General features: G+C 26.5%; 1 protein-coding gene across 1 annotated transcript in view; it reads right to left on the bottom strand.

Annotated features, from left to right (window-relative positions):
* LOC135927247 (protein phosphatase 3 catalytic subunit alpha-like) overlaps positions 1-23,201 on the bottom strand; it is a 40,679-nt gene extending 17,478 nt beyond the window's left edge. Inside the window, exons 1-3 of the mRNA XM_065463202.1 lie at positions 22,985-23,201; positions 1,606-1,806; positions 739-863 (exon numbers count right to left, since the gene is read on the bottom strand). Of these exons, the coding sequence (XP_065319274.1) occupies positions 739-863; positions 1,606-1,806; positions 22,985-23,030 (372 nt within the window). The 5' untranslated portion in view covers positions 23,031-23,201. The remainder of the gene's footprint in view (positions 1-738; positions 864-1,605; positions 1,807-22,984) is intronic.
* Positions 23,202-23,711: the final 510 nt, after the last annotated feature.

The raw sequence follows: 23,711 nt of genomic DNA, 5'->3' as shown, positions 1-23,711 counted from the left end.
TTATTTCTCTAAGGTATTAAAGGATAAATTATAACATTGTGTTTTTTTGCAAGATTATTTGTTTTTTTAATGAAATATTGTTTAAAGAATTTTAAAAAACAAAGCATTTATACTATGTCCTTATGTGATTCCTACATTTAATTTCTTTCTTTCTCTTTTCAATTTCTATCAACCACGTATAATTTAAAAATATCATTATTTGGTAAAAATATCAAATATATAATATGCAAATTATTAAAAAAATTATAGTTTAGCAAATTATCTGTTCTGTATATTCATTAGTATATAATATATATAATAATTTATAATTTATATTCATCAAAACTAATTACGAACATACCTTGGTATAGTTATATTTATAACTTTGTATAGCTAATACATTTCGTGTTAAAACATTAAATCAATAATTATCTTAAACTAAGAAATTAAGAATTATATAATAAAAAATTAATCTAAAGCTTGCAAAAGGGATAAGTGTCATTATAAAAACTTTTTTCCCCTCAAAATACCAACTCGATAATCCATTTATTATATAATAAATATCAAAACCGCTACCACAACACTACAGTATCTTTACTTTTTTCCAAACATACACAATTTAGAAGAAACGTTTGGTGTTGTTTTAAAAAATACTTTAGTGTTTAAATTGGTGCAATATCTTTAAATTATTAAAGGGGGAAATAAACGCAAGCTATAAATGTATAGTCACTATTATATATATTTCAAAACGTAATTTACCTCGATACTAAAGTAACCTCTATCGACATAATCGCCCAGGAATAAATAGCGGGTAGAAGCCGGGGAACCTCCGACTTCGAAAAGCTTCATCAGGTCGAAAAATTGGCCATGAATGTCGCCACATACTTTATTTAGTTCGTGTAAATTAGAATATAACTTTAAGAGTTATTTAATATGTGAAATACAAAAGATTCATTATTGCCAAAATCTGCTTACTAGTATTTAATTAGGTTAAACCATTACAATAAAAAAAGTGCCCCCATCCTTGAATGCATTAGTCTAATAAATACATATTTATCTCTTGGAATCCTGTGAATATTTTTATTGAATTATATAAATTTAATAATAAAAGGTGAACTGTGGATAAATTATCTTTTATAATATCTTTTAAAAATTTAATTTAAATAAATTTTTTATAAATAATAAATTGTGTTATAATATTATATTTATATCTATAAACTCATAGACTATACTATTACTAAGCTTAAGCTCACACGCATATTATCGCGCAATCAAAGAAGTAAAGCCGTTTTTGCCTTATTTTTTTTTTAATTTGACAAGCAGTTCATGTATATGACGTCGTTAGTAAAATATATTATTTAGAAATTGATTTATAGAGTTGATGATAGAAAGATATTTTCACAAATTTACACTGTATGATTGATTTAATGTTGAAATTGAGGAATGTAAATATTATGACAGGGGGGAGGGATCTATTTGTTAAGAATTGATTTATATTAACAATTATGGAGGCCAATTGGGCCTCAAGATTTTTCAGAATAGCATGCGGCAATAACATGACGGAAAAAATTTTCTTCATAAAGATAAAATTCCATTAATATACAATATACATATAAAATAATTAACCAGTAACGGGGGCATCTAAGTCGATCATTGTTTTTTCTTGTCTTAGCAGTACCGTTCCGTCATTAATAATTTTGACAGCCACACTTTCTTCTATCCTACCTTCCTGAACGAAATGCGCTTTAAGGACATCGATTCGCGGTTTGCCTTTGGAATCAAATACTTCGCTGCCCTTGAGTCGGCGGGTGGGAGGGAATGGTACGCCTTTTTTTTAAATTCGCAATTAAAATAGTTAGTTAATGGGATGTGGTTATCATAAATTTAAGAAAATCAATAATAATGAACCGCGAATTCGGTGTTTTAAAATAATTTTTTGTTACAAAATCAACCCGTTTAGGTTCCAGAAATATTCCAGGCTTCAGCGTCGCCCGCTTTAAACGTTTTAATTGTGGTGTAATTATAATAAACGTTAAAGCGAATTGTAATATGGTGGTATAAAAATCAAAATTGTCATAAAATATATTTAGTAAATTTTGCCTGGAAATATGAAAAAAAACTTGAGTGTATCAAGTTGAAGTAAAGTAAATGTCCAATTCTTTTAAATTATATAATTTATAAAATATTAATAGACAAAAAAAGGGATATCTTTCATTCAAAGAATTTTGCTTAAAAATTAATTTAATTTAAATTAACTTTATATACAATCTATCCCCAAATCCTATATAACAACGATTCCCTCTAAATAAAAGGGTTACAATACAATTTTATCAATAAAATTTGAGGGTACCTCCAAAGCTTAACCTTTTAGTCAACATACATAGGTAGTATATAATGTAGTATATAATTGAATCATTTTATATTTTAGTCGGGAGTGGGAAGGGGATCTCGGCATCATTTCCGTTAAATAAATTTTTAAAAACTTGAGTGTATCAAGTTGAAGTAAAGTAAATGTCCAATTCTCTTAAATTATATAATAATATAAAATATTGATAGACAAAAAAAGGGAGATATTTCATTCAAAGAATTTTTAAAAATTAATTTAATATTAATTAACTTTATATACAATCTATCCCCAAATCCTATATAACAACTCTCTTAAATTATATAATAATATAAAATATTGATAGACAAAAAAAGGGAGATATTTCATTCAAAGAATTTTTAAAAATTAATTTAATATTAATTAACTTTATATACAATCTATCCCCAAATCCTATATAACAACGATGCCCTCTAAATAAAAGGGTTACAATACAATTTGATTTTGAGCCTGAGTATTAAATAGTCCAATTTTAAGTATTTAATATCCATCTAGTGTAAAATATTTTTTAATTTATAAATTATGGCAAAGGTCTCAATTCTTTTTTCGGGAGCCTTTTTACAATTTTTCCTATCATTATTATATAACAGTATGGAGCCTTAGAAAGGGAGTAAATGTACTTATCTTGCCCCTTTCTGGTAAATCTAGAAAAATTCTAATAAAAATGTTCTAATATTGACCATATAAGCCCTTTTCGGTTCCTGAAATATTAAAAATGACCGGGCCTGGCAAGTGCTATATACAGTGATAAATAAAAATACTTCTAATGCACTTACGAATTTCGTACAAAATGATATTAAAATTAAATTTATTTCAAAAAATAGATATACATCAAGAATATAATATTTTATTTACAGAAGAAAAGTAATCCACTATTCCTATATGATACATAACATCCTAATTAACCCTGATATCAAAAAATAAAATATGCTTGCAGTGGTGCATTCGATAAATAAAATTTAGAAACCTATTTTCCCCCGAATTACACTTTATAATAATCTGCTTTCAGTATATAATAAAAAAAATGACATTATTATATTAGTTATTACAAAATCTGAAACTGAATACACACTTAACAATTTTATTTGTAAATTTTATGCAATACCATATTACAACTTCTTTCAATACATATATTTTTTAAATATCGATTATTTTTATATCTGAATATTTTATATATATTAGTTTATTATGATATGATTCTAATATAGTAAAATTAATTAATATAAATTCAATTGAAAAAAAAAATTATAATTTAAAAAATTATTATTTTTTCTATATCGCTTACTGCGAGAATATTTAAAAAATATATATCTGGTATATGTTATAAACAATTCACTGTATGAAAAGTGACGCATCATATTAAATTTCATATCTTTAACTCCGCAAGAAGGAGAGGGCGAGCGATTAATACTAATCGACAGTTTATTTTGCAGTGTTATCAAAAGCTAGTTCCAAAAGTAGCGCAAACCGCTAATACTAAGTTTGGGAAAAAGTGGCCCGTCGATTATATTTAAAAATTAGCCTTTATGAAAAAATAAGTAATATCTTTAAAAAATCTATTACATTCGACAAAATATATCAATTTATTTTGAAATGAAAACTTGTAAAATTTTTTTTTATTTATTATTATTACATTTTGATAACAAAATCATTTCTATACTTTCACCCCTTATTTCTTGAACTTATATTATTAAATATAAGTTTAGCTTGGATAAATAACCGCTCAACACTAGCACTCCGGAGTAAGTGGAGTGTTTAATTTATTTTAGTATAATATTTCTCAAATTTTGGAAAAGTGAAAAAATCAGATTCTTAACATTATTATCAATTACAATATTCATTTTTTTCCTAATATCGTTAGGTTAACTACTATTTGCCTTGTCCTTATTTCATTTTTTTTAAAGTAATAATTATTACCAGAAGGTCGTAATGGATTTAATTTATTACAAAAAAATCTTTCTTTCAATTCAAAATATAAATAAATTAATATTATAGCATCAAATTTAATTATAAAATAATGTAGATGTATTAATAAATTATTTGTATATTTATAAATAAATAATTATTTTATTTAATTTAAAAGTAAAGAAGTAGCGTATGCGCTAAAGTAAAAAAATCTATGATTTAGATACACCCTGCTCTTGCGACAACTCTGAATTCTTCGGACATATCTAAAGAGGCTAACAGGATATCATTAGAGGTTTTAGGGTTAACTAAACGGCAGCAACCAAATTATATTAAATCATTTAAAAAAATATATATATCAGAGCTTGGAACCGAAGCAAAAAACTTGGAACCGGTAAACAGGTATAGATCCGTCAAACTAAAACCGTAACCAGAGCACATTTTTTAGGAACCAGAACCGGTTAGTAGATATTCAGAACCTTAACGTTTTTTAGTCCAGGTTACAAACTATGATACTTAGTATTAGTCATATCCCGTTTCCCCCCGACCTCGTCTAAGAGATCGGTTTCAGAAAAGCAGGTCCAGCCGGTAATCCAACCCAAATCGAAATAGTTTGCCGCGATTCCTATATCCAGGTTTTCTAACATTCTGAGCCATAGCTGCCATACAAAATAAGATGCCTTTCGTATAATGGATAATTCATGAGAAAGATGTAAAATATATGCCACCTCTTTAGGCTTAAATTTTAGCAAACATTACTTGTCTAAATATAATCATTAGTTATAGCCTAAAAAATAGGTCATATAGACTCTATAGTATAGGTTTGAAGAATTAAAATGAAGTATGATCCTCTTCGAAAATAAAAAAACATTAAATTTTTGGAGCAGACCGGTTTAACAGAACATTATTTGGGGGAGAGAATTAACCTGCTTTTTTTACGTGCAAAGGTGACAACAGGAACCATTAAATTAAATTTTTTTTATAGTCGGATAAATTAAAATAAATGACAAATTATTAATGTCTTTTTAAAAAAAAAATAATACTTAAATCGATTAATAAAATTTTTTAAATAAAATTTAAAAATCACATTAATCTGATATGGCAAAAATAAATATTATATATTTTTTTTATTTCCAAAGAAAAAAATTCATAATATCTAGCCAAATTTTTTTATTAATGATAAGATTTTAATCTATTATTCATGTTATCAAGATATTTTTTTCTAACTCCGCTTCTTTTTTGCCTCGAAAATTTAAAAATAAGAAGATAATCAATAATTTAAAACCCTAAAAATTTGAATTTAATTAATAGCCTAGCATTAAGAAAGTTAAGGTAAGATTTTAGAGACAATCAAATATATATAAACTAGAGGTCTGCAAACGGCAAAATTTTCAGACCCGGCCCGATTAGAATTTATCTACTTTTGCCCGGCCCAACATAATTTGAACTCTGCCAAGCCCGTTCCCATTATGTTGCCCGGCCAGTCCGGCTTTGGCTAACCCGAAATATATGTAGTTAAGCACCGAAATAAACAACCAATTATAATATTAAGGAGTGGTTAAATTAAAAGCAATACACTTTATGGATTATCAAATCAAATATCAGAATTCATCAATAATCCGGCCCAATAATTTTTTTGCACGGCCCGGCCCAAATAAATATTTACATACGTTCTGTAGACCTCTAATATAAACTACTAGATTGGCGATTTGACGATGCTGCGGCCTCGTGGGCAAATGTTTTCTATCATTTATGGGGCCTTTGCCCCCATACTACCATTTAAGACCTTCGGCCAGCTTTTGTCCTGCCTTCGGCCGGAACCCCTTTAATAGCTTGTTCATATTATACATGTTTTTATTATTTCTTATATTTTTTGACCACAATGTCTAAAGCGATGAGTTAAACACAATGTTACAATTATCACATTTTTATTTAAAAAAGACTCATATGAAATGATATTCCCATATTTTATTTTAAGAATTGCACATATAAAATTATTATATATTGCACTATAAAATCTACATAAAATATTGTACCGAGTATACACATAAAATCAGGCACAAATAGAATTTAAATAATGAATTAAAAGAATATTATATTTTTTAGCGAATAAATCTTTGGCGCAAATAAACAAATATTCGAGTTCTATTTGCATCAACAATTCTTTTTCAATAGATGTTCTTTTAAAATTTACTAATATGTTGACAAAACATGAATTAATATATGTAGCTAGCAGATTTAAGCAGAAAGTTACAAATAGCGTTATGTTACATAACATATCTCCTTTTTAAAAACATAAATAAGAGATTTTGTAATCATTATATTTGTTTGTTTTACTTAAAGTAAAGTATAATTTTCGTTACTTTTAAAACGTTTTTACAATTTTTTAAACAAAAATGATATTTTTTTATATAAAAATATATTAACCGTTAAAATGGAGTGGCTTGATTGTATTGGTTAAACGAAAATAAGGGAATCCCCAATAGAACTGCGAATAGGATTTCTTCAATTTCAAATCTTTCCATTATGGGATTTAGTTATATATCGTTTTTAATTTTTTTTAAACAAAGACAGCATTGAAAAAGTGATTATTTCAGCATAAGAGGACGATGATATTTGGTAAAAACAAATTTTGTACTATAGATTGTGAAAACTGATTCTTTTAATTTCATTTAAAAACATTATCACTTTTTTTGTTACAGTATTATATTAATCTACAAGATAGAAATATAAATAATTTTTTTATTATTCCCAGTTTGTAGGACAAAGATAAATTCAAAAAATCCCATATTTCGATCCGTCATTTACAATAAATACACAGCATAAATATCCAATAATATAAATATTTATTCATTACAATACAAACTTACTAATCCTGTAAAGCCCTTATTTTGATTTGAAAATTTGAAAGACCAAACGGGAGACAAAAATGATTTTATTTGAAAAACTAGTCTTTGTCGAATGAATGCTTTAAATTATAATTTTTATTAAATTAGACAATAAAATATTGATAAATTCGTTTTCGTTCCTTTATTATACTACTTTTTATTTTAGATTTTATAAAAAAATGAATCAATAAAATTCTTTATCGCATTTTTCTAAGAACATTTTTGTAACTGTTATATATTCTAAATAAAGATAACAATTAGAGTTTTTTTGACGATGGTAACTTAACCATTATATTTCATAACGGGAACCGTTAAATTTTATTAACATGCCCAACTTTGATTGTGCGTAACATAGGATCAAAGAATCTTATAGATATATATCAACAAAAGAACGATTATTTGTTTCTTGTTTAAAATGAATAATTTTTGTTTCGCAAGAAAGTTTTTTTTTTAATTTAAGAATAATCACCAAATTGTAGTGGATTCTATACTCCTATATTTAATTATAGGAAACCTCATATAGGCGCAGGATTTTACTAAGGGGGGGGGCAATAAAAATTTACTGGGGGCTTCGCATCCAGAGTCCATATTGGGCGGGCTTTCGGCCTGTTTACCTTAGTCAAAATACAGTCATAAAATATTTTTACAAGATAGGAGGTTAAATTTAATTAAAAAAACAAATATGAAAAATATATTAGTTTATTTAAAATATAATAAATTACTTGTATATACATTAATATAAAAGCATGGTAATAATTTATTCCAAACAAGTATAAGAAATTTATTTATAAAAAGTAAGTAGACATATAGTTGATATTCCTCTATTATATAAAATTAGTTACAAAATACTAGGTAAAATTCCACTTTTACACACATATTTGACAATTAGAGAATAAATTACAGTTAATATTTTAACAAATTTTACTAATCAATGCTCTTGATAATAAATATAGCAACCATTTGCTATCAATTATTTAACGCCATCTATTTAATTTAAATAAAAAATGTAATTAAAAATTAATCTTGATATTTTAAAAGATATTCTCTGATGTACTTATCAATATTTTATAGTTTTCTGTAAAATATATAATTCGCTATATTGGTAAAAATTACTTGATTGTCATTTGATAATTGATAAAATTAGATATACTGTAAATGTACAACATATAATATTCCACTGTTTGTATTGTGCTTTAATTTTTTTATTTAATTTATGATTTAATTTTATCAATAGTTTTATAATTATATTTTACTTTTATAAGATAAATAAATTAAAATTACTCACTTTATAAAAAAATTATAATTGATATATTATATTATTTAGTAATTTTATGGATTTATTATTAAAAATTATTATACATTTCACTTTTGTCTTAAGATATATTCCATTTATTAAAAAACATTTTTGGTTAACTTTTTATATATATAAATGCTTTTTTCCAAAAATGTATAAATAATGATGAATAGTTTTATAAAAAAAATATCAACTTTTACAATTCAAATTATTGTTTAAGATATATGCATACATTTTTGAGGGTCAGGGAGTGGGGGAAGGACTAAGGGGGATATTTTTTATTAGCCTAAAATAATATTCACAAAAAGTGATAAATTTCTGAGGGGGGATTTCCCTTTACCCCCCCCCCCCCCTCCTGGCTACGCCTATGGGATACCTTATACTTATAACAAATATGATAGACACGATTTCAATCACACTATTTTATTTCAATAATTTTTTCTTTTACAATATTATTTTTGTTTTGCAAAAGTTTTTTTTAAAATTATTATTATTTTTTTTTGATATATAAAATTTGTAAATTTAGCGGGAAATATATATATTGTAAAAGAAAAACTTATTGAGTGTCTATTGTATTTGTTATAAGATCCCATAAAAAAATATAGTATAAGAATATAAGATCTAGAGATCTGCAAAGTTAGGCCCGGCGCGTACCCGGCCCGGCTTCGGGCTTAATTCTATTTTAAATAATTGGGTTTGGGCAGGGCCGGGTCTAATATTTTAAAAAAAATTAGGGCCGGGTCGGGTCAGACCTTGGAATTTTTTTTTTAATATATCTAAATTTATCAATTTTATATTGAATTTATTAGTAAAATAAAAATATTTGATTTTATTTATTGAAACTAAACGACATATAACATATGTCTTTTATTTTGAGTAATTATAAAAATTAATTTCTATTAAATAAATTCGGGCTGAGCCAAATCGGTAAATTTTTTAAAAAAAATTTTCGAGTTCGGGCTTGGCCGGCAAAACTTTTTTAAAAAAATTTCGGGCCGGCCGGGCTTGAAAAATAAGGCCCGATGCAGATCACTAAAGGACACCAATCAATATATATTTCTTGCGCGAATATACTTAAAAATTTTACATATCAAAAAAATAATAATTTTTAAAAAAACTTTCTTGCGAAATAAAAATAACAATGATCTATATTTTTCTTTAATTTTATTGACAACTAAAAAAAATAATATTCAAACAATGAACAAATAATCGTTCTTTTATAAAACCGAAAAAAGGTGCAAACTTACTTTATTACGTCACGTCCTCACGTCCTCTTCAAAATAAATCCTTAGACATCAGGTTTGCACGATAGAACTGTCTCGAACCTACCCAGATGAAATTCCTCAAGCTGATCCAAAAGAGCTTCAGATGTTTTGTCCCCCATCTAACTATTGCTGTTTTCCTTTTCTACACGACAGCTACTAGGAATAGCCACCACTGGCACCACCATTCTCTGCGGGGTCTCGATTGGAATTTCTCATCCTCAGAATTAGTTTCGAGTGCTACTTCCAATCTAAATTTTTTCCTGAAATTTTCTACCGATGGACGCATAATCGATGTTCTATTCGGTCTCATGACATGAGGGGAAACAGCTGAAGCTCTTATGGATGAGCTAGAGGAACTCCTACTTGGATAAGTTCGAGACGGTTCTGTATCGTATAAACCGATGTCTGATAATTTTTTCGAAGAGGACGTGACGTACTAAAGTAAAAGTTGTACTTTTTTTGGTTTTATAAAGGATTATTTGTTTATTGATTGAATATTATTCTTTTAGTTGTCAATAAAATTAAAGAGAAATATAGATTATTTTTATTTTTGTTCCGCAAGAAAGTTTTTTTTTAAATTATAAAAATAATTATTATTTGTTTTAATATGTAAAGTTTTAAAATAGATTAGCGAAAAAAATATATATATTGTAAAAGAAAAAACTTCTTGAGAAATAAAATAGTATGATTGAAATCGTGTCTATCTATCATGTTTGTTATAAAGTATCCCATAATTAAAATATAGTATAAGAGTATGGGGTCCACACACACTATCACAATATTTTCTTTAACCTGATTATTAAATTCTTGCAAATATGACAAATGAAGACAATATGTCGCAATTTGTCACTGAATATATTTTCTAATTGTTAAGCTTTCTTTAAGGCCAGAAATACTTTCTATATTTATTTCATCAAAATTTTTCGGATATTATCAGCACTTTATTCGCCGAAAATCTTATGGTTGTTATATTATATATTTATAATTTGATCAATTGTGACGAAATGCTTTAAAAATATAAGATTAACCGGATCTTCGAGCATTTATCTTTACATTCATTACTATACATCCTTCTTGTTAGACTTATTGAGTTTTTACCATTTCATTTTGTATCCAAGTGTTATCTGGCAGTTTTAACAGGAATATTTTCATTTGCAATTGTACTTTTATAGTTTTATTTCGAATGTAGGCTAGCTTCAATCATTTCCAAGCTGATAAATCTTCACATTTTTAGTTTGAAGATATTATTAGAGCCGCCCGATTATTTCAGAAAAATCAAAGCGTATTTAACGTTTTAAATTTGCTCAGATTCTCAATTAAAGATTAAACTAATGAATGTTGATTTTAACTTAAAGAGATCGGGAGTAAGCTGTCTTCATCATATAACTATCTAAGGTCTTTTTCGTGTGTCCGCCACCTTGTTTCACCAGCTTCTTAGAATTAATTATTTTCGCCAACAACTAATACACCTATCTCCCTTTTTTAATATTAAATTCCTAATTTTACCCAGAACAGCATTAATACCTTAAAGGTTGTCTTTAACATAAAATTATTAAAGAACTTATTCCGCTGGATTGTGATTTATCGGGAAATTTCAGATTTTCTACTTTTGCTCCTGAATATAAACTTTTCTAAATGGTGTCTTATCATCTCAAGGAAATTTCTGTGATTTAAAATTTTAATTTAAGTGTTTCATTGTGGTATGATTCTCTCTGTAGGATTTGTTTACCTCACAAGTGAATTATCTCAAATATGCATATTGTTACATGTTATAGCAATTATTAATTTAAAGCTAATTGAATTCTATTTTAATAATAAATGCATAAAAATACAAATCAATCAGAACTTGACTTTCATTTAAAGGGACACGCTTTTTTTAAAAAACCTATAAAATATCGATATCTAAATGATAATTCTCAAAAAATGTTTTAATATGATATTATACATACTAAAGTAAATATGATATAAAATATATGAATATGATAAGAGAAAAGTTATAACTTATAGATAAAAAGAAGTAGTATATATTTTATATTTTTTATCAGCCTCTTTTTTTCATTTTTTTTATTAGTCGGCTTCAAAAATCGACATTTTCTCGAGACCTCGTTGACAAAATGTTCACTTGGTCTTATGGCCAGTCCGCCCCTGGATTCATTTATTAAATATATTTAAAAGTATACATATATAGAGTCAGATTTAGCATTTCGATAAATAATGATAAATAAAGGCAATTAGTCGAAGTGCAAACCATAAAATGAAGCTATATCTTAGTTTTAGTAGTATGTATAACACTGAGACATGATTATTATTAAATGTCAATGCGATTTTAATTTATTTATTAACCAATATAAAATTACATCATTTGTAGAACCCTTAATCAGGCCAAATTTTAATGGATCTGGTAATTGCACTTTAAGCTAAATCCACTCCGTCATAGCTCTTTAGATCTCTCTAAACCAATGATGCAAGCCTTCCCACCCTCCTCCCGATAACTTAAATTTTAAATTGATACTGACTGTATGTTGACTAAGAGAGTAACTTTGCATTTCTATGATACGATGGCATAGTATTCATATTTTATTAATGATTGTTTTATTTAAAAATTATAAACAAAAATAAATAAAAGAATAAGGGTATGCCCTGGTTGGACTTATTACCAAACCGAGCTATATAGCTTCGGCTGAACAGCCTAAAAAGTAAGAAAGAAAAAAATAAACCAAATATCAAAACAAAAAATAACAATGTCACCACTTAAAACAAACCAAAGTCCTAGTTCAAAAGCTGTTTTACCTAGTTAAACAGAAATAAATAACAAAAATAGTCGAATTAAGACATGGATTACATTTATATTCAATTTCAAATCGAAACAGATGAAATTATTTTTTAAAATTGTATTAACTATAAAATCTTTTAAAAAACGGTTATATAATATTTAAGGCACGAGGATAAAATATGAGAGTAATAACATTTTGGGCCGGCCCAAAAATAAAAAATCAGTCAAATAGGTTCCAGGAATTGAGTTGATTTGTTATATTGGACTAGAGGGGAAATAACTTGTGTTGTGATAATATCATCTCGATTTAAGATTAATATATTGTTGGTAGTTAAATCGCAATGAGCTACTAGGAAGACGAGATTTCAAATTATAAAATGTCAATCGTAAAACCGTAATTAATTTAAATGGAGTTCGACCCGAGCTGCTCCAGGCAGGACTAGCACAGGCCGGGTTTCTGTATAATATAAATTACTCAAACTAGAAATCAAATAGTAAGTTTATTTGTAAAAAAAGACTTTCAATGGCTATTTTGTCTAAAGTACATGTAAAAATTTGAAAAAAGGTAATCAAGTAAAGACAATATGTATCTCAAGGCATTAGGAGTAAAAATAATATATCGTTTGGAAGTGACACAATAGTTTTAATTTTCTTAGAAATTAATCATAAAATAACTATTCCTGAACCCGATCTAGATCCGGGTTTAAGGGGGGGGGGAGTTAGTTTTATCCGGGTAATTTTGGGTCCAGGTTTGGCAGAGTTATAAAAAAGAATTCTACTCCGAGTTTCCACGTCCAAAAATCTGGTTTAAAACTGTTTTTTAACGTCTTAATTTAGGATCATTTATTATAACACTTCTCCTTAGAACTTGCATTTATTTGATAATTACTAGAACCTGCAGAGGTATCATTTGAACAGTTCGGCCGCCAGGATTTCTTCGGCCTGGCCCGGGTTTTATATTTTCAGGCCCCGTCCAGCCCGGATTTTTTTTAAAAAATATTTTATTATATTTAATTTTATAGCTATAATGGCGATTTAAAATATTTGGTTTTAAAATATAGCCCAGCCGGGATATTTTATAATAAAAATCAGGTCAGGTCCAGCTATATTTAAAAAAATTAAAATAGGGCCCGGCCCGTGTACCCGGGTGGGCTTAGGGGTCTGCAGGTCTAGTTACTAATATTTTCAAATGTAATATAATATATCGCAACTTTTAGAATATTTAATTTCGTAATGTCATTTCTTATAGATCCCAATGGTGTGTGTATACGACTAGATTGACGATTTATTAATTAAATGCATTTAAAAATGTCCATACATATGAGTCAGCTGTAACGCCATCTTGTGGTTTGCACGCCTATTAAATGACATTAATATGCATTCATACAATGATAAAGACAATTAGTCAAAATACAAACCACAAAATGATGCTACAGCTGATTCATGGACACTAACTAATGAATCACCAATCTAGTAGTATATATACACTATTTTCGGGTCCATGGTTTATATATAATTAATGGTTTTCATCAAATAAAGTTATTTTTTGTTTCTTGAAATGCTCATCCTTTAAACCCCTCACCGTTATAGAAATTAATGGATCTTATAATATATTAAGGATTATTAATTGATATAAAAATTTTAAAATTTTACTTTAAATTTTACAAGAGAAAGTAACCAAAAATCGATAATTTAAAAAAAAAAATGTTTAAGAATATTTTTGATTCACTAAAAGTTAAGACGCATGGGAATCGTGAATGAATCACAAATTGGATAGTTGCTTAGTATTTATTCCTTTTTTTAAAAAAAAAATCTTCATAAATAATATATTATTTTTCTAATTCTTATTTTCGCAGAATAAAAAGATAAATGAAAATGTTTTTTAAAAAAAATTAAATAATACAATTTTAAAGGTAGTGACTGTCTATGTCTACCTTCCTATAATATAAATGACATTTTTAAATAAATAAAATTCTGAAATGAGATTGATATAGAATTCAATTTCCATATATGTTTTTTCTAACAATTTAATCAACTTTAAAAGGGGTCAAATTTTTGGTGCACATGTAAACATTATTTTGGAGAAAAAAAATTTGCGTTTAACATAATTTCCCCCGTAATATAAATAAATATTATAAATTAGTAGACCTGCGAGGGACATATTTTCCCCGCCCAAATCGGACCGAACAGATTAGCACCTAATTTTCTAAAAATGGCTCCATATTTTATTTACCTTGGGCATTAGATATTACTATTTTCAATAAAAACTTTTTTATTAAGATACCCTATTGACTCAGTCCAAGATTTAAAATCATTAATATAAAAAACCAATTTGATTTTATTTACGATTATATGGCGTCTAAGAGTCTTACAGCGAAAAATTATTTTATTTTAAAAAAAATTTAATTCGACAAATTTTTATCCTACTTTGTTTGGATATTTAAAAAAAACTTGTTTAGAAATAACCTTAGCCGAGTTTTCATAATATAATTAATGATGATTTAAGAGGAATAGCATAAGTTTTAGATTACTTGTATATTAAATACCATGAGAGGTTGATCTAAGAACTTATCCTTTTGTGAATCCAACCATGAATTAGCTTACATTAATAGCCCCCTCCCCCCCAACAAAATTACTGTGTTAGAGCCATTAATAGAAATTTATTATAAATGCAACCAAACTCCTTACTGACCCTGGAAGCATGTTAAATTTTTCCTGAACTGAATAAGGTGAATATTTAGAAAGGAAATTTCAAACAATATCGATATATATATATTGATGCATTGGTGGCTGTATACCAGCATGGGTATTTATTCTTGCAATTAAAAAAACTATATTTCGTTACGTTTGCCAAAATAATAATAGATATTAAGCTTAAAAGTATGAAATATAAGGGAGAGGGGTTATTATGTAAAACCCAATGCTGTTAAGATAGCGATTAAAAATAGCTAAACTAGCAAAGCCTCTATTTTTTTTAGATCAGTGGTAGCGAAAATATGCAATTTTAAAATAAGCTGGATCATGGACGGGCCCGGGCGGTAAAAAATTTATTTTTCGAGTCTCAAATTTACATTTAAAAAATGGAAACTATTCATTTATAAAAAGTATTCTTTTAGGAAACTCGGGGTTAGAAAATTATTCGTTAATTAAAAATGATAAAAAAAATAAAAATTTTGTTAAAGAAAGATTAATTAATTAAAATATAATGTTTAACACAAGTCAAACTATAACAATAAAAACGTGGCAAAACGACAATATAAATGATAAATTTTATATTAAAAAAAATGTGCGAAACAAAAATAGCTTAGTATAAATAGTGTAGTTAAAGTAACTAGTTATTTTTTGAAGGAGAGTTAACAGTTTACTAATAACATTTTGAATAAAGTAATTTTGTCGGGTAATCCAGATATATTTTTGTATAAACGCGTTAACGTTAACGAATTTTCTCCGACAGGCGCCTGAAGATTGAGCCGAGATATCCGGCATTTAGCAATTACCCAACTATATTCAGGAGATATTATGCTTACTAAAAAAAAATTAACAAAAATTTATTTTAAAGAATTCGGATTATTTACATAGGGGATAGGTTAAGTTTCCCTGTGTAGTATTATGCATACTTATAAATAAGTGTTCATACTATTTTTTTAAAATTGTTTATAAAACAAAAATTCATAGGTTTTGTTTTATATTTAACATTAGCAAACTAATTTTATAAGCCTATCGAGTTTAATAGAGATTTAACATGAAAGTTTTTTTTTAGAAAAAAAAGTAATTCAAATTGTATGTAGATAATGGATGGATATATGGGAATTATACCAGATTATTCGATATTTATAAAAAAAAATATTTAAGTGATTCAAAATAGGATTTAAAAAAGAAAAATACCTCTAAAAGTTTGTAATATTATTTATCATTAGTTTTAGCAGGATTTAATTTTAAGTATGTAAGTGGATGTATGGTACCATAGTGTGGTGTAGAATAGTAGTAATTGTTAGGAATATAAAAAGGGACATTTATAAGTGTAGGTAAACCTCTTAGGCAAGGGTCATACCAGAGTGTTCTAACATTTGAACGGTTACTGTTAAAAGTTAGCAAATTAAAAATCGAAAGTTGCGAAATATAATTTCATAAATTTTTGGATATTTTAAGAGTTTTCATATTAAACTTTTATCGTCTGCTTCTACCAATTCCGAATAATTTACAAATTTAAAATATGTGTATAATATATTAAAACTAGACCCTGTATGATTTATTATATTCTATATATAGTTTTGATTTCTTTATCCTGACTACCAAACACAATCTCACAAACTTTAGTAAGCCGTGTATGGCCATAACCTTATAAATGACCATATAGGTGGTTACTTTATTAGGTCATTAACAATTTATATAAATTCATTTAAATTAGGGTTAGCAGTTGCGACCGAGATAATAATCAAGATAAAGAGCTAGTCACATTTGAAGGGTAAACATGCGGTTCGTGCGACAGCTTCCTCTCCATCCTAAAGAAAAACAAAATATCAATAAATTAGACTAGGATATCTTTCTCAAGGGACCGAAAATATTTTTTTTATAAACGGAAAACACTAAAAGTAAGAAACATTGTAAATTATAATATTTCAGGAATCCGAAATCAAAATCGGATACAGTTAAATTATTGTATAAACAATTTTTTTTAAATAATCGTATCATTGTTAAACAACGGAAGGTGACATTTAGCATGTTAGTGTTGATTAGATATACAATCTTATGCCAAAATAATTATAACCAAAACATTTAAATACGGGCAAAAACTCGGCGCAACTCTAGAAAAAAAAATGAAAATTTTGCCAAAGTTTCGTTAACTTGACATTAGTGGGCCAATTTATTTTGATTTTATTATTAATTTCTAAGGACACGTTTTTTGATTATGTGTTTTATATATTAAAATTTGGATCAAAAGTATATTGATTTTGATATACCTACCCACAGTTTTTCAAACAATTTTGCCCAAGGTTTGTGGCGAAAGACATATATATAAATACGAAATTGAAAAAAAATGTTTTCCTTGATTTAAAAATTGCAAAATAATTGGCTTGAATTTTTAAGAAAAATAACTAAACAACGATGATTCCTTAGCAAATTAAGTATTCAATGCCTTATTTATGCTCTAAAAAGTTTTCCGTTAAATCAATTGCCTAAATTTGAAAATATTATCATGGCTTGTTAATTAAAAGAAGTGTTCCTGCACAATTATAAATACGTTTGAATAAGATCAGCTTGCGGAAGGGGGGGGGGAGTGCTTCTTTCAATTAGTATTATTGATTTATAAATTAATTATAATCAAATACAAAATAAAATTGGAAAAACTTAAAAAAATCAATAATACTATATATAGAAAGGTATTGAATTGATTTTAACGCATGTAATATATGTATTATAATCCTCGAGTTAACTATATTTTACTTCAGTCGGATCGCCGGGAATGAGCAACTGCTTTTTTAGCATCTCAGCATGTTTAAATAATAAAAACTAACGATATCACAAACTAAGAACTTTATAATTTTGATTTAAAAGAAAATATATTGAATTTTAAAAAATCGATTTTAATTGCGAAATCCGCTAAATTTGGGGTAAGTAAAGAAATGCTAGATTTTTTTACTTATTTTTTATTTATAATTGTGATATTCAATCAGGCGAAAAAAATACGAAAGAAATATGTCATTTTTTGGGCCAGGGGCCTGGCCTATATTTTATTGATAATGTTAAGACCCACGTGGGCTTCAACCCGGCCCTCTGGGCTCCAGTAAAGCACAAAGTTACCATTCAAAGACAATTTTTTAAAAATATAATACACGGGTTATTTGTTATTCGATAGCTATAAATCTATAAACAAAAAAATCATGTTATTTTCAATCTAATTTCCATTATAGGAAATGAACCTATTTATACAAGGATGATTATAGTGTTGTGAATAAAAATATAAATTTAGGTGATAAAATATTTAGTAATTAATCAATAATTTATAAATCATACTTTATCTTGTCTTCTATAATGTAAAAAAAATTTTAATTTTATAAATACCTGATAATTTATTTTTTTATTTCTCCGATATCTAATTCTAATGGTTAGTAAAATAGCGTGACGATATTAGAGAATAAGAAAATAAATGGAAACAATTATTTAAAAAAAAAGGAATAATATTAAATAATTAATTCGACTTGAAAAATTTCGGCGAAAATGGTAATTATCAATGATTCTTATAACGTTAGAAAAAAGAAATAAAGAATCACACATTTTGAATATATATAAAATACTTAACTTTTTGTTATAACCGATTTCTAAAAGTTTATAACGAAGGGTTCTAGGTTCTCGTTCCTAGATTTGACCCGATTTCGAGAGTTCCTAATTCGGTTTCTAAGCATAACATTTTAAAAATATTCCCTATTTTCTCGTTCATTCATTTTCATAATTATGTCTAAAACATATCAATTATTACCAGAATTATTCATATTTAAAAAAAAAATTATTTTTTTAGTTGTTTTTTTTTTTTGGGGGGGGGGGGGGTTTAAGTTTTAAATTGCAAACTTAATTCTTTTTAAGTGCAATTTGAAAGTTATTCATTTTTTTGTCCTCTCTAATTTAATGTAGCTTTAATTGTTGTATTTTGTGGATACTTTACAATTTATTATTATAGACTTGTTGGTTTTTCTACTTAAAATATTAATAATTACTAATTTAAACGTGATAAATAATTAATTTTAGACGATATTAGAAAGTATAATATATTTAGTAAAGTATTCATTATGTTTTTTATTTTTTTTAATATGATAATTATAAAGAGCATTTATAATTCGTTTTAAAACGTTTGGTACTTTATTTCCATCGATACATTTCCGCTTATAGTTTTTTAATAGTCATAAGGTTTAATTTTGAAGAGTATTCCAATAAAAATAGACAATATCCCTACAATCAGATAAATCACGTGATCGCAAGGGATTTATCTTAGATTTGAGAAAGCTTGACTGAAATTTTTTTAAAAATTAAAACAAGTCGGCCCGGAGTTTAAAAAAAAAATAAATAAGATATAGATATTAAAAATGCAATGGCATAAAAATTCGTACAAAAAAATTTAACAGGCTGGAGTTGACTTTTCGTAAGAGTTTAACCGGCCGGGCCTGACTTTTATCACGAACAGGGTCGGGCAAACTAAAAAGTTATAACAGGTCGGACCAAACAAATTTTTTAATAAACTATAACGGGCCGGGCACCCTATGCAAAAATTCTTAAGGGGTCGAAGCGATCCGGGCTTTGCAAACCTCTAATATAAAAATAATTAAAAGAAATAAAGGGATCTAATATTTTGAAAATTGAAACAAATATTTTTATGGTAAAAATATATCAATTTTTTTTAAAATTTTTTTCAATTATTTTATGTGCGCATGAGAAGAAAAACCAAATGGCAAAAAGCATCGGGTTTATCATAAAAGAAATCTTTTTATTATTAAAAAATATGATATATAGTATAAATATGGGTTCGAAAATTCTTTTTAATAAAAGATACAAAAACGCTAAATGGCCACAAATTATATAAAAAGAATTAACATTATAGCCCAAATTGCAAAATATGAATGATTGATTTCTTCTAAGATTGCATAAAAACCAAGTCGGTAGTGGTGTCGTCCTAGGGGATGCATATGATTGGCACTTAAATATATCTTTTTAAATTGACGTTAATGTAATAACAAAGCGGCAGTAAATCCAGCGCTGCAGCTGGCCACAGGACTTTTAAGAGCCCATAAACTTTAAAAAAAATTGTTTCTATCATTCAAGTTTCTGAAACATCATTACAAGATAAGTGATATAGAATGATTCCAATATGATAAAAAAAAATTTAAATAGCCGCCAAACCCTCATTAAATATTTTTATATTAATTAAGAACTATTTATATATATATTTTTTTAAATGTTTCATATAATCAATCTTAAGCCAAAACTCTTAATTGCTTTTTTTAAGTGATTAATAATTTTTAGTAATTTTAAAGATATTATTTATTAATGGTTGTAATGTTAATAATAAAAATTTTAAAGTGATTGTTTCTCTTAAAATGTTTATTTTGTTGGTGATGTTTAAACCCGGAGCAATAACCTGAAATTCTCGGAACAGGTAGAAATCAAGGAATAGGAAATCAAGAACTCTTTTTTTTAATGTCGATTTATTAAATTCTTCAGGTATTTTTACGAAATTTTAATATTTTTTTGATCAGTATATGTTACCCCCCCCCCCCTTCTATTTTAACCCTATATAAAACTTACTTTAATCAGAATAAATTGGTCAGTATATTTTGATCAGTAAAAAAATAATCATATAACTAAAAATGAGGATCGCTGAGTGTCCTAAGTTCATGATTAGAGAGGCAGAAATCTGTCAATTTTATTAAATCAACCTCTTAGAGTAGGTTAGAGGGAGGAGGTACGATCAGAGAGATATGAATTGATTAAATTGAAAATGCAGAAAATAAACTACAAGTATTTTCAGGTAAAAATTATTTATTATATTCTATTAAGTTTTCATTTCTAATCTTACCAAGCCATTAAATTATTGTATATACATTAAAGACCTGCAGAGGTATAAATTTTAGGCCTGTATTTGAAGAAATTAATTTCAAACCCAGCCCCACATTTTTTTAGAAATTTTTTGGCCTGGCCATAATTTATTGAAAATATGATTAATAAATGAATATGAAATTCGCCGTTATATATTTTTTAACTGATAGATGGATATAATGTAAATTTATCTTTTTTGGGCTGGTCCGAATTTCATATTTTTAAGCTGGGCCTAAAAAATTATCATTCATTAAATAATAAGTAATTTAATCTAATAAATCTTCTAATATAATTTCTACAGGACTCTGATCATTTATTTTTAATTTTTATAGCTAATAATGGCGATTTTAAAATATACGACCCCAGCCCAGGTATTTTTTTTAAAAAAATTTCAGACCTGCTTGGGTATTTAAATTTTTAACCCAGCCCAGGTATATAAAAAAATTAAAATATGGTCCGGCTCGTGTACCCAGGCCTGCAGGTCCCTGATATATATAGAAATAATTAATTAATTTTTTTTAATAATAATGTGATCAATATTTTTTTGAAAAATTTCTTATTTGAAACTTCTACTTTTTTAAAAAATTTTAGAAAAACTTCAACAAATTAAAATCCTTGGATTAAACTACATAACATTATTAAGTAAATATCTTATAAGATATACTAAACAGATATTTGAAAAAAATATAAAAAGTATCTCCAAAATTACATTATTTTGATTGAGATGCAAAATAGTTAATTTTTTGTAGTATATATTTTTAGATTTAATATGAATTTCTTTCACTTTATTTTCGGTAATCCTTATAGAAGTTAGGATGTCCAAATTACTATTATTAATTGTAATAAAGATCTGGTTTATAGTAATTAGCAACTGCGATGCTATTCAAACAATACATAGCTAAAATATAGCATAGTTGCATAATTTTAAGGGTTAGGTTTAAAAAAATTTCTGAAAATGTGACAGGACATTCATATACATATTATTTTATATAAAAAAATTTCAGACATGATTTTTGAGAAAAAAAATTGAGATTTTATGGTAGATTTTTGGGTATATTATCTGAAATTTCAAAAATGTGGTAGAATTTTGGTAGATAAGTTGAGTGTAGTAGATTTTGAAAAAAAAATGAGGTAGTCTACTAGTCAATGCATTACTATGTTTCTAGCCATTTTAGCCAGCTAAAAAATTGGGTAAGCCAAGTTTTTTTTAAAATACAGCAGCTCAAATTTCAAAGAAATTAACATGAATTAAGCACCTTAATATTAATGGATTTTCTCCAAGAATGCGCCACTAGATTTAGCCAAATTAGTCATCATTTAGCCATTACTCAACTATATTGATAAGAAATAGTATTGTTAAGCAATGGAATTAGAAAAAGAACACAAATATATGATTAATATTAAATAAGTTAAAATTTTTATATTATATTGTTGGAGTTGAAATCAATTTCCTATTCTGCTAGCATCCTATAATTTTCTTCAAATTCAGTAAATTTAAAAACAGTAAAAATTGTTTATCTTCAAAATTATAATAAAATAAAAAAATCTTAGAATGTCTAATCACTTTAATCAAAATCCAAAAAAATTAACAATTTAAAAGCTAGAACTATAATTTTATATAATCTATATTTTGGTTCAAAAAAAATTTTATTTTAAAAAAAATGTTTTAAAAATTAAATGCAATAATACCATGTTACATTTTTCCACACTTGTTTTCTGTACTTTATTTTAAATCAATATGGGGCAATTAATATTAAAAAAATAATCATTTTGTAATATATAATTATGATAAATTGTTTCTTTACATAACTATGTTTCTAATATGGATATACAATATTTAGCCTATTAGCTAAAAATATATGGGATAATTATGTAGTGTCAATATAAATAATAATAATAAATTGTTAATACTTTTGATGGATCTATCATTATAATTTTTGGTTTCTTTTGCAGTCATGTTGGAACAAGATTAATAATTTAAACTAATTTAGATATTCGTCATTTTATTTGTATATAAAATCATTAAATTTCATAATATTAATATACATTATTGACTAACATATTGAGCATTCAAATTAATAATGTAAAATATTAACTAAAGATATTATTAAGGCCAAAGCCTGGAAAGTAGTAATTGATTTTTAATATTTATAAATTGCGAAACAAGTCGACAGCTGAAAATCCATAAATTTTAAAAATAGAGATATGTAAAGGTAAAAACTAAAATGGGATTTAAAAAAAAGTAGATTTAATAAAATATATTGATTTTATAATCATCTTTATGGATAAAATAAGCCGTTGAGTATTTTTTCTAAAATAATGTTCTGTACGCTGTGATCAATCTCTAAATGAGGAAGATAAAATTGGAGGCAATACACCTGTTATTCCCTACCCCCTACTCAAAAATATTTTTCAAACTTTACTCATCTGGTAATCTACTCACTGCCTTCCTATACCCCCCCCCCCCATAGATGGCCAATAACGTCACTGAGGAAGGGGGAGTGCAGGGGCTCGAGACCACTGAAAAATTTCAAGCGTCCCTTCAAATTTTGAAATTTTGTATACCACTAAAAAAGTAGTTAATTAAGCTATAAAAAATTTTTTTAGATAATGTTAGCTAAAAAAAAAAGGTAATTTT

Source organism: Gordionus sp. m RMFG-2023, chromosome 3 (genome assembly GCF_954871325.1).
Source record: "Gordionus sp. m RMFG-2023 chromosome 3, tfGorSpeb1-WG-v2, whole genome shotgun sequence".
In the NCBI taxonomy this organism is placed as follows: domain Eukaryota; kingdom Metazoa; phylum Nematomorpha; class Gordioida; order Chordodea; family Parachordodidae; genus Gordionus; species Gordionus sp. m RMFG-2023.
The sequence above is the reverse complement of the archived record's forward strand: the minus strand, read 5'-3'. Positions and strand labels throughout refer to the sequence as shown.